This window comes from Zonotrichia albicollis, chromosome 18 (assembly GCF_047830755.1).
Source record: "Zonotrichia albicollis isolate bZonAlb1 chromosome 18, bZonAlb1.hap1, whole genome shotgun sequence".
In the NCBI taxonomy this organism is placed as follows: domain Eukaryota; kingdom Metazoa; phylum Chordata; class Aves; order Passeriformes; family Passerellidae; genus Zonotrichia; species Zonotrichia albicollis.
The window spans coordinates 4,817,583-4,828,256 of NC_133836.1; the positions used below are offsets into that span (position 1 = coordinate 4,817,583).

General features: G+C 61.3%; 1 protein-coding gene across 2 annotated transcripts; it reads left to right on the forward strand.

The window, feature by feature from the left end:
- Positions 1-2,146: 2,146 nt before the first annotated feature.
- Positions 2,147-10,252, forward strand: ASPHD2 (aspartate beta-hydroxylase domain containing 2). 2 transcript variants are annotated; one of them, XM_074554047.1, is made up of 4 exons: positions 2,147-2,340; positions 4,661-5,732; positions 7,883-7,996; positions 10,111-10,252. In XM_074554047.1, the coding sequence occupies exons 2-4, from the start codon at positions 4,853-4,855 to the stop codon at positions 10,218-10,220; spliced, it is 1,104 nt and encodes a 367-aa protein (XP_074410148.1). In that variant the 5' UTR covers positions 2,147-2,340; positions 4,661-4,852; the 3' UTR covers positions 10,221-10,252. The 2 variants fall into 2 exon arrangements, with proteins under 2 accessions (XP_074410148.1, XP_074410149.1); XM_074554048.1 differs by lacking the exon at positions 2,147-2,340 and adding an exon at positions 2,456-3,150.
- Positions 10,253-10,674: the final 422 nt, after the last annotated feature.

Sequence of the window (10,674 nt, forward strand, 5' to 3'; positions counted from 1 at the left end):
ACAGCATCCCTGCCCAGCCCAAATTTGGTACAGCATCCCTGCCCAAACTGGGCACAGCATCCCTGCCCTCTCCAGGTCAGGCACAGCATCCCTGCCCAGCCCAGAAGGCTGGGAAAAGCCCTGGGATGCACTTGGCACAGCTCTGCCAGCGACACCCTGGCAGGAGCCCAGTCTGTGGGCAGCCTCCTGGCTCCAGTGGTTCCTTCTCCCTTTTCCTGAGCTGTCCTCCTGGGGCAGACACTGCCAGTGTCCTCCCCTCAGCTGTTGCCAAAACTCTGCTTGTGTTCTGCCAGGGCTGGGATTTCCTGGAATGTTCATGCAGGAGCTGGGGCAGTGCTCCTGGAGGGGCCTTCCCTGTGCTGAGCAATCACAGAATCATGGATCCATTGGTTTGGGTTAGAAAGGACCTTTAAATGTTATCTTGTTCCAACCCCATGCTACAGGCAGGGACACCTTCCACCACCTCAGGTTGTTCCAATCCCCACCTAACCTGGCCTTGAACAATTCCAGGGATGGAGCAGCCACAGGTCTCTGGTCAGCCTGTGCCAGGGCCTCACCACTCCCAGGGAAGAATTTATTTTCAATATTCTATCTAAACCTATTCTCAGTTTCAAGCCAGTCCTTGTCCTGTCACTCCACACCCTCTCCAGCTCTCTTGGAGCCTGCAGGACAGCCAGGCTGATCTGCAGGGGAGAGATGAGTGCTGGAGCTGGAGACCAGGGGCTGGTCCAGAGGCAGCAGAGAGCTCAGGAGGCAGAGGCAGGGGAGAAGGAAGGGGAGACCCCAGAGCCGTGAAGCCTGCGAGTGCTGCCAGAGGGACGTGCTGTCTGCCAGGAGCAGAGCCCTGCCTGAGCCTGGGGGTCTGGGAAGGAGCAGAGTGGGAAAAACACTCATTCCTTTCACCCTGCAGCACACAACACTGCCAGGGCCCTGCAGCAGCACACCAGGCTGGGGACACGGGGAAGCAGCAGGAGCAAGCAGGAGGCAGAAAATGTGCCAGGATGGAAAACAAGGTGCATGTTAGCACTGCCAGGGATGAAGCTGCTCAGAGGAAGCACAAGAACACCTGAGGGGCTGTGCAGGACATCTCTGCTTCCACTTCCAGAGCCTGAGTAGTGCCAGGGGAGGATGCGTGGGCACTGGATGGCAAAAATCTGCAAAACAAGGCAGGGCTGTCCTTGTGCCCTGTGGTGGTGACACGTGTCCCACACGGCTCCACGTGGCACGGCCACAGGGCAGGACAGGGCAGGGCAGCACTACCAGGGCTCTGCCTGGACCTGGGATCTGCTTGGACCCGGGATCTGCCCGCGGGCAGCTCAGCTCAGCCACTCACCCGGAACCTGGGCGATGGAGGAGGAAGGACTGGAACTCTGGATCCCCTGGGGCCCCCAGAACTGACAGCATTGGCTTAGGGGAACAGGAAATGGGTTGGGGAGGAAGAAGGCAAGCAGGAGGACTCAGGGTAGTTTCTTCACTAGCACTAAAGAGTTGTAAAGGGACGCTCCAAGCTGGGAACAGTCTCCCCCATCCCTGGTGCCGCAGCACACCCTCACATCCTCGCTGAGGCACTCCCTGGCTGCCTGCACCTTGGGCATTGCCTCGCTGGGAGCTCCTGTCCCCTGCATGCCAGATACATTTATTCTTGGACACAAGCAACCCCTGCAACCCGAGGGCTGCAGCACAAGGGGCCGGAATCCCCGGAGTCAGTACTCCCTGCTCCCTGAATGCGTGCGCTCCTGCATCCCTGGAGCCAGAACCCTGCACATCCCGACTGCTGCATCCCTAATAGCCCGTGTCCCTGGAGCCAGTCCCCATTCCCTTGGTGGCTGCATCCCTGCGCGCTCCCACCCCTGGGGACCAGCATCCCCAGACTGCTGCTGCCCCCGGCGCCTGAATCCTGGGAGCCGCTGTCCCTGCGCGTCCCGCTGCACCCTCGGTGCCCCCGCACCTCCCGCGCCCCCGCATCCCCGCGTCCCGAGGTGCCCGCGGCCGGGATGGGCGCTCCCTCGGGGACCATCTCCGCCTCCTCCCGAGTGGCGCTCCATGCCCGGGACCCCTCCCGAGTGCCGCAACCTCGCGGCTCCCCCGCCCCTGCGGGCCCCTCCCGGCGGCGCGGGGCGGGAGCGCGGGGCGGGGGCGGGCGCGGCGCGGGGCGGGCGCGGGGGCGGGCGGGCTGTGCGGGGCCGGGGCCGCAGCTGCCGCCCGGCGCGGTCCCGGCGGGGGCGGCGCGGCCCCTCCTGCCTGGGCTGCTGGGAGTTGTGGTCCGCGGCGGGCGGCGGCGGAGCGGCGCGGAGGGAGCGCGGCCCCGCGCGGCCCCGCACGGCCCGGCGCGGGCGGCAGGTCGGTACCGCAGCGCTCCGCAGCGCATCGCGGGGGGGCCGCGGGGGCGCGGGGCGGCAGCGGGGCCCGCGGAGGGGGCGCAGACAGAATCCCCCCGTTCCCGGCCGGGGCAGGGGCTCGGCGTCGGGCGGGCCGGGCGGCAGCGCGGCGGCAGGTGCCACCGGGTGATGGGACAGAGGCACGGCCGTGCCATTGCCACGCCGGGTGATGCGGCCACAGCGGTGACACCCGCTGACGCCGCCACGCCGGGTGACACCGTCACACTGGGTGACACTTACTCTGGTGGCACCGGCGGGGTGGCACGCTCGGGAGAGGGTGAAGGGAGCGCCCGCTGCTCCTGTTCCGGAGCGGCAGCGGGCATCCCGCCTCATCCCAAGGCTCCTGCTCCTCATGCTGCTCCCAGAGGCGACACCAGCCGTGCCGAGCCGAGGACATCCCCGCCGCGCGTCCCCGTCACTGCAGGCCCACGGCCCGGGGACCCTGGCTGGGCTGAGCCGAACCCGCTGCCTCCAGGAGATGCCGTGGCCAGCACGGAGTCACCGAGATGCAACTTTGTGCTGCATCGAAGCCTCTGCCTTCCTTATGTAACACGGCTGCTGCTGGCACGGTGCTCGCCTCCACGTCCTGCACAACTTCGGTGCAACGTGGAATTGATCTCCTCTCCCTGGAATGGCTCTGCCATCATCATTAGCTGAGGAGCCTTTTCTGGGATCTCAGGCTGGGGGTGCTGGATGTGACCCGTGTGGGTGCAGGGCCATGGCTGAGAGGTGACAGCACCCACCGGGTGCCCCGTGCAGCCCCAGCCACAGGGTGTGTGTTGGGAGCAATGCTGATGTTTGGGGCCCTGCCCCAGTGCTGGCACAGCCCCTCTGGGGGTGGGTTTGCTCAGGTTTGCAGTGGGGTGGCTGTGCTGGAACAGGAGGTGGCTCCTGGGCTGGTCCCACAGAGCCTGTGCCCAGAGAACCCCAGGGCTCTGCAGCAAGGGGCTCCTGGGCTCTCTGGGGTCAAGCAGGCAGTGTGTGGGCATGGGGGCTTGGATTTCTTGCTGCTCTGATGGTTTCTCCCCGATCTGAGGTGTTGGCTGCATCCCTGGGGCAGCACTGGGGCCGTGTTTGTGCTGTGCCACCCTTGCAGGGTGTGACTCTGACCTGGGGACCCCGAGGCTGTCGGACCCCCCAGCCCTGTTCCCCTTTGTGTTCCCATCAGCTCTGAGTGAGCGTGGCTACTCTGCCTGATCAGTTCCCTTTGTAGGGCAGGAACCACCCTGAATAAACATCACCCAGGGCTCTGCTCCTTCCCTGACATGCACCAGTCCTGCAGGTAGCACGGGGGTTGTGCTGGCTTTGGGGGACGTCCCTGGCACAGACTCTGTAGTTGCACCCCGGGAACAGAGGCCTGGGTGGGAGAAGCGGGAGTGTCTGGAGGGATGCCAGCCGTGGAGATGGAGGAAAGTTATCTTGAGATTCCCGGGAGGCTGTGACATGCCACGTGGACTGCAGATCCCGGGATGGGACACGCAGGCAGCATGCTACAAGGAAGTAGGGTGGAGGGAGGTTGGGTGTGTGGATGTTCCTGCCTGGGGTGTAGCACTGCCTGAATCCCAGGTCTCCAGCCCTGCAGCAGGGTCAGATCCCATGTGCAGCCCGTCTCCATCACCATTGATAAGGAAATGCATGTTGAGAGGCTGCAGGACCTTGGCAGGAAGGGCTGGGGAGGGTTTGGATGGCTTTCCTGGCTCATAAAGCCATCCTGCTACTTAGTGAGTGCTGTTACTAGTGAGCTGGTGAAATCAAACAAGCCAGCCTGAGCTGCCCCTGCTGCCACCACCCTGACCTGCTCCTGTTGCCATGTGCTGGCCCTGTGGCCATGTGCTGGCTGAGCTCTGGGCTCTCCCACAGCTCGGTCTGGGGAGGGAGAGTCACTTCAGAGCCATCAGATGGAGAGGATAAGCTGATGTGCCGCCAGATAGGGCACTGAAGTGTGTACTCTCAATGTTTATTCACTTAGCAGCCAGATTTCAGACATGATAAGGCAGCAGCTTAGGAGAGAAACTGAAGGACAAGCAGGAGGGGAGATGGTCACTGGGACAGTGAGGGATGAAGTCTGGGTCTGGGCCTTTTTTTGGGTATTTATGGAAGATGCTGTTGAGAGCACTGGGGGATTTACTCAGTATGGACTGATATTGTGCTCATCCCCTCCCTGAGGAGCCAGTGTCCCACACTGTCCCAGTGCACAGCTCCAGCTGTATCCTGTGCACTGACCCCAGCAGGGACCCCACGGGGCAGCCCTCTCCCTAACACCTCTGGGTTTCTCTCCCCAGAACCTTCCTCCAGCACCGCCTTTCAGGAGGATGGGCCCAAGAACACCAGCGGGGACCCTCCAGCTACGTGGCTGCTGACCCAGGGGTGCTGCCGGGCACCGCTGCCAATGCAGAGCTCAGGGCAGAGCAGGGCAGAGCCGCCGCTCCGCTTGCCCATGGCAGCCCCTTCCCGCCGTGCCCCGGCCCGGCTGCATGGTGTGGGTGCCCCTGAGCCCCACGAGCAGTGACCGCCGGGCCCCGCTGCGCGCTCCCAGCACCACCACCATGTCTTTGGAGTGGCTGATGGACTGGAGCTGGTCCCTGGATGGACTCCGGGATTTCATCGCCACGGGCATCCAGTCTTTCCGCGACTGCGACGCCACGGCGCTGGTGGCCGTCGCCTGCCTGCTGGTCCTCTTCGTGTGGTACTGCTACCACGTGGGGCGGGAGCAGCCCCGCGCCTACGCCACGGTGAACGCGCTGATGCAGAGTGCCGAGGCCAACGGGGTGCAGAACGGCTTCGTGTACTGCCAGTCGCCCGAGTGTGTGCGCTGCTCGCACCACGATGGCCTCAACCAGAAACTCTACCACAACCTGCAGGAGTACGCCAAACGCTACTCCTGGTCCGGCATGGGCAGGATCCACAAGGGCATCCGCGAGCAGGGCCGCTACCTCAACAGCAGGCCCTCCATCCAGAAGCCAGAAGTTTTCTTCCTGCCCGACTTGCCCACCACACCCTACTTCTCGCGGGACGCTCAAAAGCACGACGTGGAGTTGCTGGAGCGCAACTTCCAGACCATCCTGTGCGAGTTTGAGACCCTGTACAAGGCGTTCTCAAACTGCAGCCTCCCACAAGGATGGAAAATGAACAGCACGCCCAGCGGGGAGTGGTTCACCTTCTACCTGGTGAACCAGGGCATGTGCGTGCCCAGGAACTGCCGGAGATGCCCACGGACGTACCGCTTGCTCGGGAGCCTCCGTACCTGCATTGGCAACAATGTCTTTGGGAACGCCTGCATCTCTGTGCTGAGCCCGGGCACCGTCATCGCTGAGCACTACGGGCCCACCAACATCCGCATCCGCTGCCACCTCGGTGAGTGTCTGGCACCGTGGGTCATGTGTCAGGAGGGTGGCAGGGTGCAGGAGCCCCAAAAATGTCTCTGGCACTCTGTGCTCTTGGGGCTCTGACACCTTTGGCCTGAGGAAGGTTTTGGGGGCTTTGGTGGTGACAGTCCCTGGGTTCCTGACATCCCCAGCATCTCCAAATCAGCAGCAGGAGGGTTTCACCTCCTCCTCCTGCTGACCCAGGGCTGTGGACTCTTGCTGGTGTATGATACAGGGCTGATTTTACATAGGGGTCTCTGAATATCCCCTTCTGTGCAGGCAGGTCCCTCTCCCATCCTGGGATGTGGGGCAGCCTGAGGCGCTGCTCCAGGTCCATGTTGTGCCATTGGCAGCTCCCTCTGCCTGGAATCCTGGGTGCTCTACATGGGACACGGGTAGATGGGAGCACAGAGATGCTGCTTTGGGGTTTGCAAAGCTGCAAGTGAGGGCTGGGAGGTCCTGGGGTGTCCCCTGTGGTGGGTCAGGTGCTGGGCTGGTGGCACAGTGCTCCCTGCAGGCACGGGGAGAGCCCACACGGCACAGATGGCTGGGCTGGCACAGCACCGGCCGTGCCGGGGGAGGCACCGCACGGGCCCGGCTGGCAAACACCAACCGCGCCTGTTCAGCCAACAGCTCGGGTAAACACACCCAGGCACTGCTGGCCATTTGTGGGGAATTGTTTTCAGAGCTGATCCCAGGAGCTGCCCTTGCTGGTGCCAGGAGGAAGCTTGTCACTCACCCCTCTCTCTGGGGCACTGGGGGATGTGCTCCCCTCATGAGGGGCTGGGAGAGGTTCCTGGGAGGAGCCAGTGGGCTCAGGTGAGCACACCTGGAACACACACGCCCTGGGCAGAGGAATGACACAAGTCATTTGCTTGTCCTTCCACTGGGACTCAGCACTGGGCCAGAGGCACACTGGCACCCCCACCTTGGTGCTGGGAACACAGTTCTTGCTGTGCCCAGGGCATGGATGTGTTTAAGACACAACCTGCCCTTTCAGGCAGCTGGATTGCAAAGCCAGCACAGCCATCAGTGGGGCAAATCACTCCTGAGGATTTACTACAGGGACAGGCAGCTTCCATGGGCCAGGGCAGCATCCTGAGGGTGTGGGTGGGATGGAAGGGCTGCAGGCTGCTCCCTCCCTGCATCCCCCAGCAGCTCAGCTTCCCTGTTCCAGCATCTCCAGCTGAGGCTGTTGTGCAGGGAAATGGCTTTGGATTTTGCAGCCTTTGAAACAGCAGCTTTGTAGTCCCAGCTTTCCCGGGCAGCTGGGAGTCCCTGCTGTGCTGGCTGGGTTTGGCATTGCTCTTGGATCCGTCCTGCTCGTTTGCTGCATCGTTACCGTTCAGGAGCCACGTGAGCCCTGACCCCTTTCTCCACCACGGCCACATCTTCAGGGCAGGATGGCTCTGCAGCAGCTCCAGTGTCCCCAGCACTGCAGGGGTGACAGTCCCGGTGCAGGAGGTGATGGGATCAACCCCTGTCAAACTGCCTTGGTTTGTGCTGGTATTTTAGGAAAAGACCCATTTTTATTTCTATGATTGTCCTTCATGTGGCCCTCACAGAGCTGCTTCCCTATGAGCGTTTTGTGACTCCCCCAGATTTCTGTCCTTGCAGCCCCATGGGTCACCCTGAGGCAGCACCTTGGGTGGGGACTGAGGGATGGGGCAGGTCCCTGGGGAGCTTGTGGTGGAGCCACAGCAGAGCCCCCATTTTCCAGCCCCAGTGCAATTCCTCCTCTCCCATCCTTGTCTGGGGCAGGGTCATTGCTGCAGGGCTGGAGGAAGGAGCAGGCAGGATTTACCTTTGGTCCTGAAGTTGGAAAATATCCCAGGAGCCTGGCTCCCTGTGCACACCTCGGGGCCATGGGCTCTGGGGACTGGGAAGCTGCTCCAGATATGAAAGTAGTGCCTGCAGTGCTGAGCTTGCTGGGGACAGTGAAAAGGCAGGAGGGAGCAGACAGGGAATGGGGCAGGGGCTGAGCTGCTCCAGGCTTGGGGTTCAGGTCACTCCCTGAAGGCGAGCAACCCCTCAACAGCAGCGTGGGGCTCACACAGAGCTCAGTTTGCTCCCTGCTACCCCACCACAGGGAATTCAGCACAACCTGACCCTCCCTGTCCTCTCTCTTTGTGCCTGAAGGTCTGAAGACACCCAGCAACTGCGAGCTGGTGGTGGGGGGCGAGCCCCAGTGCTGGGCTGAGGGCCGGTGCCTGCTCTTCGACGACTCCTTCCTGCACACGGCGTTCCACGAAGGTGAGTTCAGTGTGTGGGGCCTCATGGTGTCCCCTGTGGTGTTGGGGACTGGGGATGAGTCGGGGTGGCACCCATGCCCATTCCCTTCTGCTGCCCCAGCGTGGCTGGGTCCCTATGTCCTGAGGGGCTCAGGGCCCTGGCCTGCCCTAGGTGGGAGCATTCCTGTCCCTGGCATGGTAGGGCTCCCCATGAACTCACTCCCTCTCCCGGGACATCCTGGCACCCTTTCCTGGCACAGCCCTGGAGCCCCTCAGCCAGCCCATGGCTCGCTCCCATCCCGACTTGCTCATGGGCCCAGCACAGGGCCTACTGATCCTCTGCCCTCATGGCAGCTCAGTTTCCTTCATCACTGAGCTCTGCAGGGCAGCTCTGGCTGTAGTGCCACGGCCTCGGCCTCCTCCTCTTGCCCTCAGAAATCCCTTTTGTCACCCAGGCAGGGAGCAGAGTCCATCACCAGCCCAGCAAGGCCGAGCCCTGGCCTCCATGCTGCTGAGGGAACAGCACACACAGTCGTGCTCTTCAGTCTGACCAAGGGCATTAGGAACTGCCCAAATCCCTTCCTTGCTCTGTCTGCAGCCCTGCTGCAGCTCGGTGCTGGCAGGCCAGCAGGGGAGCAGCCTTGCTGGATTTCTGGATGGTTCCTCCTCCCTCCTGACGGGGCCTGTTCCGCTCCAGCTCTCCCGGATTACCCGGCATTAGTCGCCCGTGGCATGAAAGCATCAGGCAGAGCTCCTTTACACAGGGGAGCATGCAGAGAGAATGGGAGAACAAAAGCTGTTGCTTCCACATCAAACCTGCTGCGGGATTGGGAAACACAGCTCCGTGCAGGGCCGGGAAGGCCGGAGTGGCGCAGCAGCCGCTCTCCGCACAGATCCAGGACGCAGCTGCATGGAGGCCTTGCCTCAGGAATCCTCAAATCCCAAAGCAGGCCTGGCAGGGAAGAGCAATACCCATGTCCCCGAGTTCCCGGTAAGCAGCTGTTTACTGGGGTTGCACTGGAGAGGTACCTCCCTGCTCTCATTTTGCATTTCCAGTCCCCCATATTGGAATATTACCAATATAGCTGGACAGAGCGTGCCTGGGCTTGTCTGGCCCTTGCTGCTTGACCAAAAGGCAGCAGCTGTGGTGTTTTCACCTCAGAGACACCTTTGGCTAGCTGGGTGCTGCAGCTGGGTGCTTGGGACAAGTCCAGACGTGCAGGAGCTCAGGTTTACCTCTGGTGGAGAAGCTTTAAGGTGAGGATGAAAGAAAGGAGTCGCTTCTGAGGGAGGGTTTCAATCCAGAGCTTTATTCCTGGCACATAGGCCTCTGAATCCAGCAACAGCTCCAACAGAACTCCCCGAACTGCGTGGTTGCTGTTCCTTTTAACACCGGGGAGAGGGGCAGGGAAGGGGCACAGAGGGCTAGCAACCAGGTAGAGGGGAGAAAGTCTTAAGGGACAAATGACACCTGGATGGCTCAATGTCCTCTAGGGGTGGAAGGCATCTTTTGAACTCTGCCAATCACTTAATGCCCTTCTGGAATGTCAGGACTGACAGACAGAACTCAGCAGGGGTCAGGGTGGGGGAAAGGAGAGGTGATTGACACACCTGGCGAAGGACTGGGGTGTCACAGGCATCTTTTATGAAAAATTCTTTCCTTAGGATTTTTCCTCCTGAGAAGCTAGAAAGCTAGAGGCCTCAGGAACAAAATGTAAACAATGGTTATCTGCTGCTGTGGAATGCAACAGGTGGTTTTTTCATTGGCCCATGTTGGATGTTTGTAATTAATGGCCAATCACAGCCCAGCTGGCTCGGACTCTCTGTCCGAGACACAAACCTTTGTTATCATTCTTTCTTTTTCTATTCTTAGCTAGGCTTCTGATAAAATCCTTTCTTCTATGCTTTTAGTATAGTTTTAATATAATATATATAATGAAATAATAAATCAAGCCTTCTGAAACATGGAGTCTCTTCCCTCATCCTAAGACCCCTGTGAACAGTCACACTGGGGAAACTGAGGGAAACCATGACATCACACTGCAACATCCCCAGGTGCCCTGGAGGAAGGTTTGCTGGGGTTGCACTGGGGAGGTGGGTGCCTCCCTGCCCTCACTGTGTGCTTCCACCCCTCAGGTGCCCCGGAGGAAGGTCCCCGCGTGGTGTTCATGGTAGACCTGTGGCACCCCAACGTGGCCGCGGCCGAGCGCCAAGCCCTCGACTTCATCTTCGCGCCGGGACGATGACGGCGCTGCCCGGCCTGGTGGGCTCTGCCCAGGGCAGCTCTGCCCAGGGCAGCTCTGCCGGGGCCCTCTCCCGGCTCACGGCCTCGGTGCTCCCTCCCGGGGGTGTTGTAAATGGAAACTGTGACGTGTATCCGCGCCCATCCTCTTCCTCCATCGTTGGCTTCAGGGATTCTTTTGCAAGCGCCGGCGCCTCGGCCCCGCCGGGGCTCGCTGCCCCCCCCGCTCCGTCGTGTTCTGTTGCTAACTGTGTTTTGCGGTGTTCAGAAGTAGAGTAACAAACCCAAGGGTGCTCGTTTGAATGTAATGTAAAAATTTTTCTCGTGGTCATCAAAGGAACAGCACACACACACCATAACAGCCAACCAGCCTGCCCTGCCCGGGATGGACGGACTGATGGACACTGGGGGCTGCCATGGGCACTGTGCCCCCCCCAGGTTGGGTGTGATGGGCTGGG

Coding starts and splice junctions, on each gene's coding strand:
- ASPHD2 (XM_074554047.1), top strand. CDS start 4,853: ATGGTGTGGGTGCCCCTGAGCCCCACGAGCAGTGACCGCCGGGCCCCG. Junction 5,733..7,882: donor CCGCATCCGCTGCCACCTCG/GTGAGTGTCTGG, acceptor TTGTGCCTGAAG/GTCTGAAGACACCCAGCAAC. Junction 7,997..10,110: donor GCACACGGCGTTCCACGAAG/GTGAGTTCAGTG, acceptor TCCACCCCTCAG/GTGCCCCGGAGGAAGGTCCC.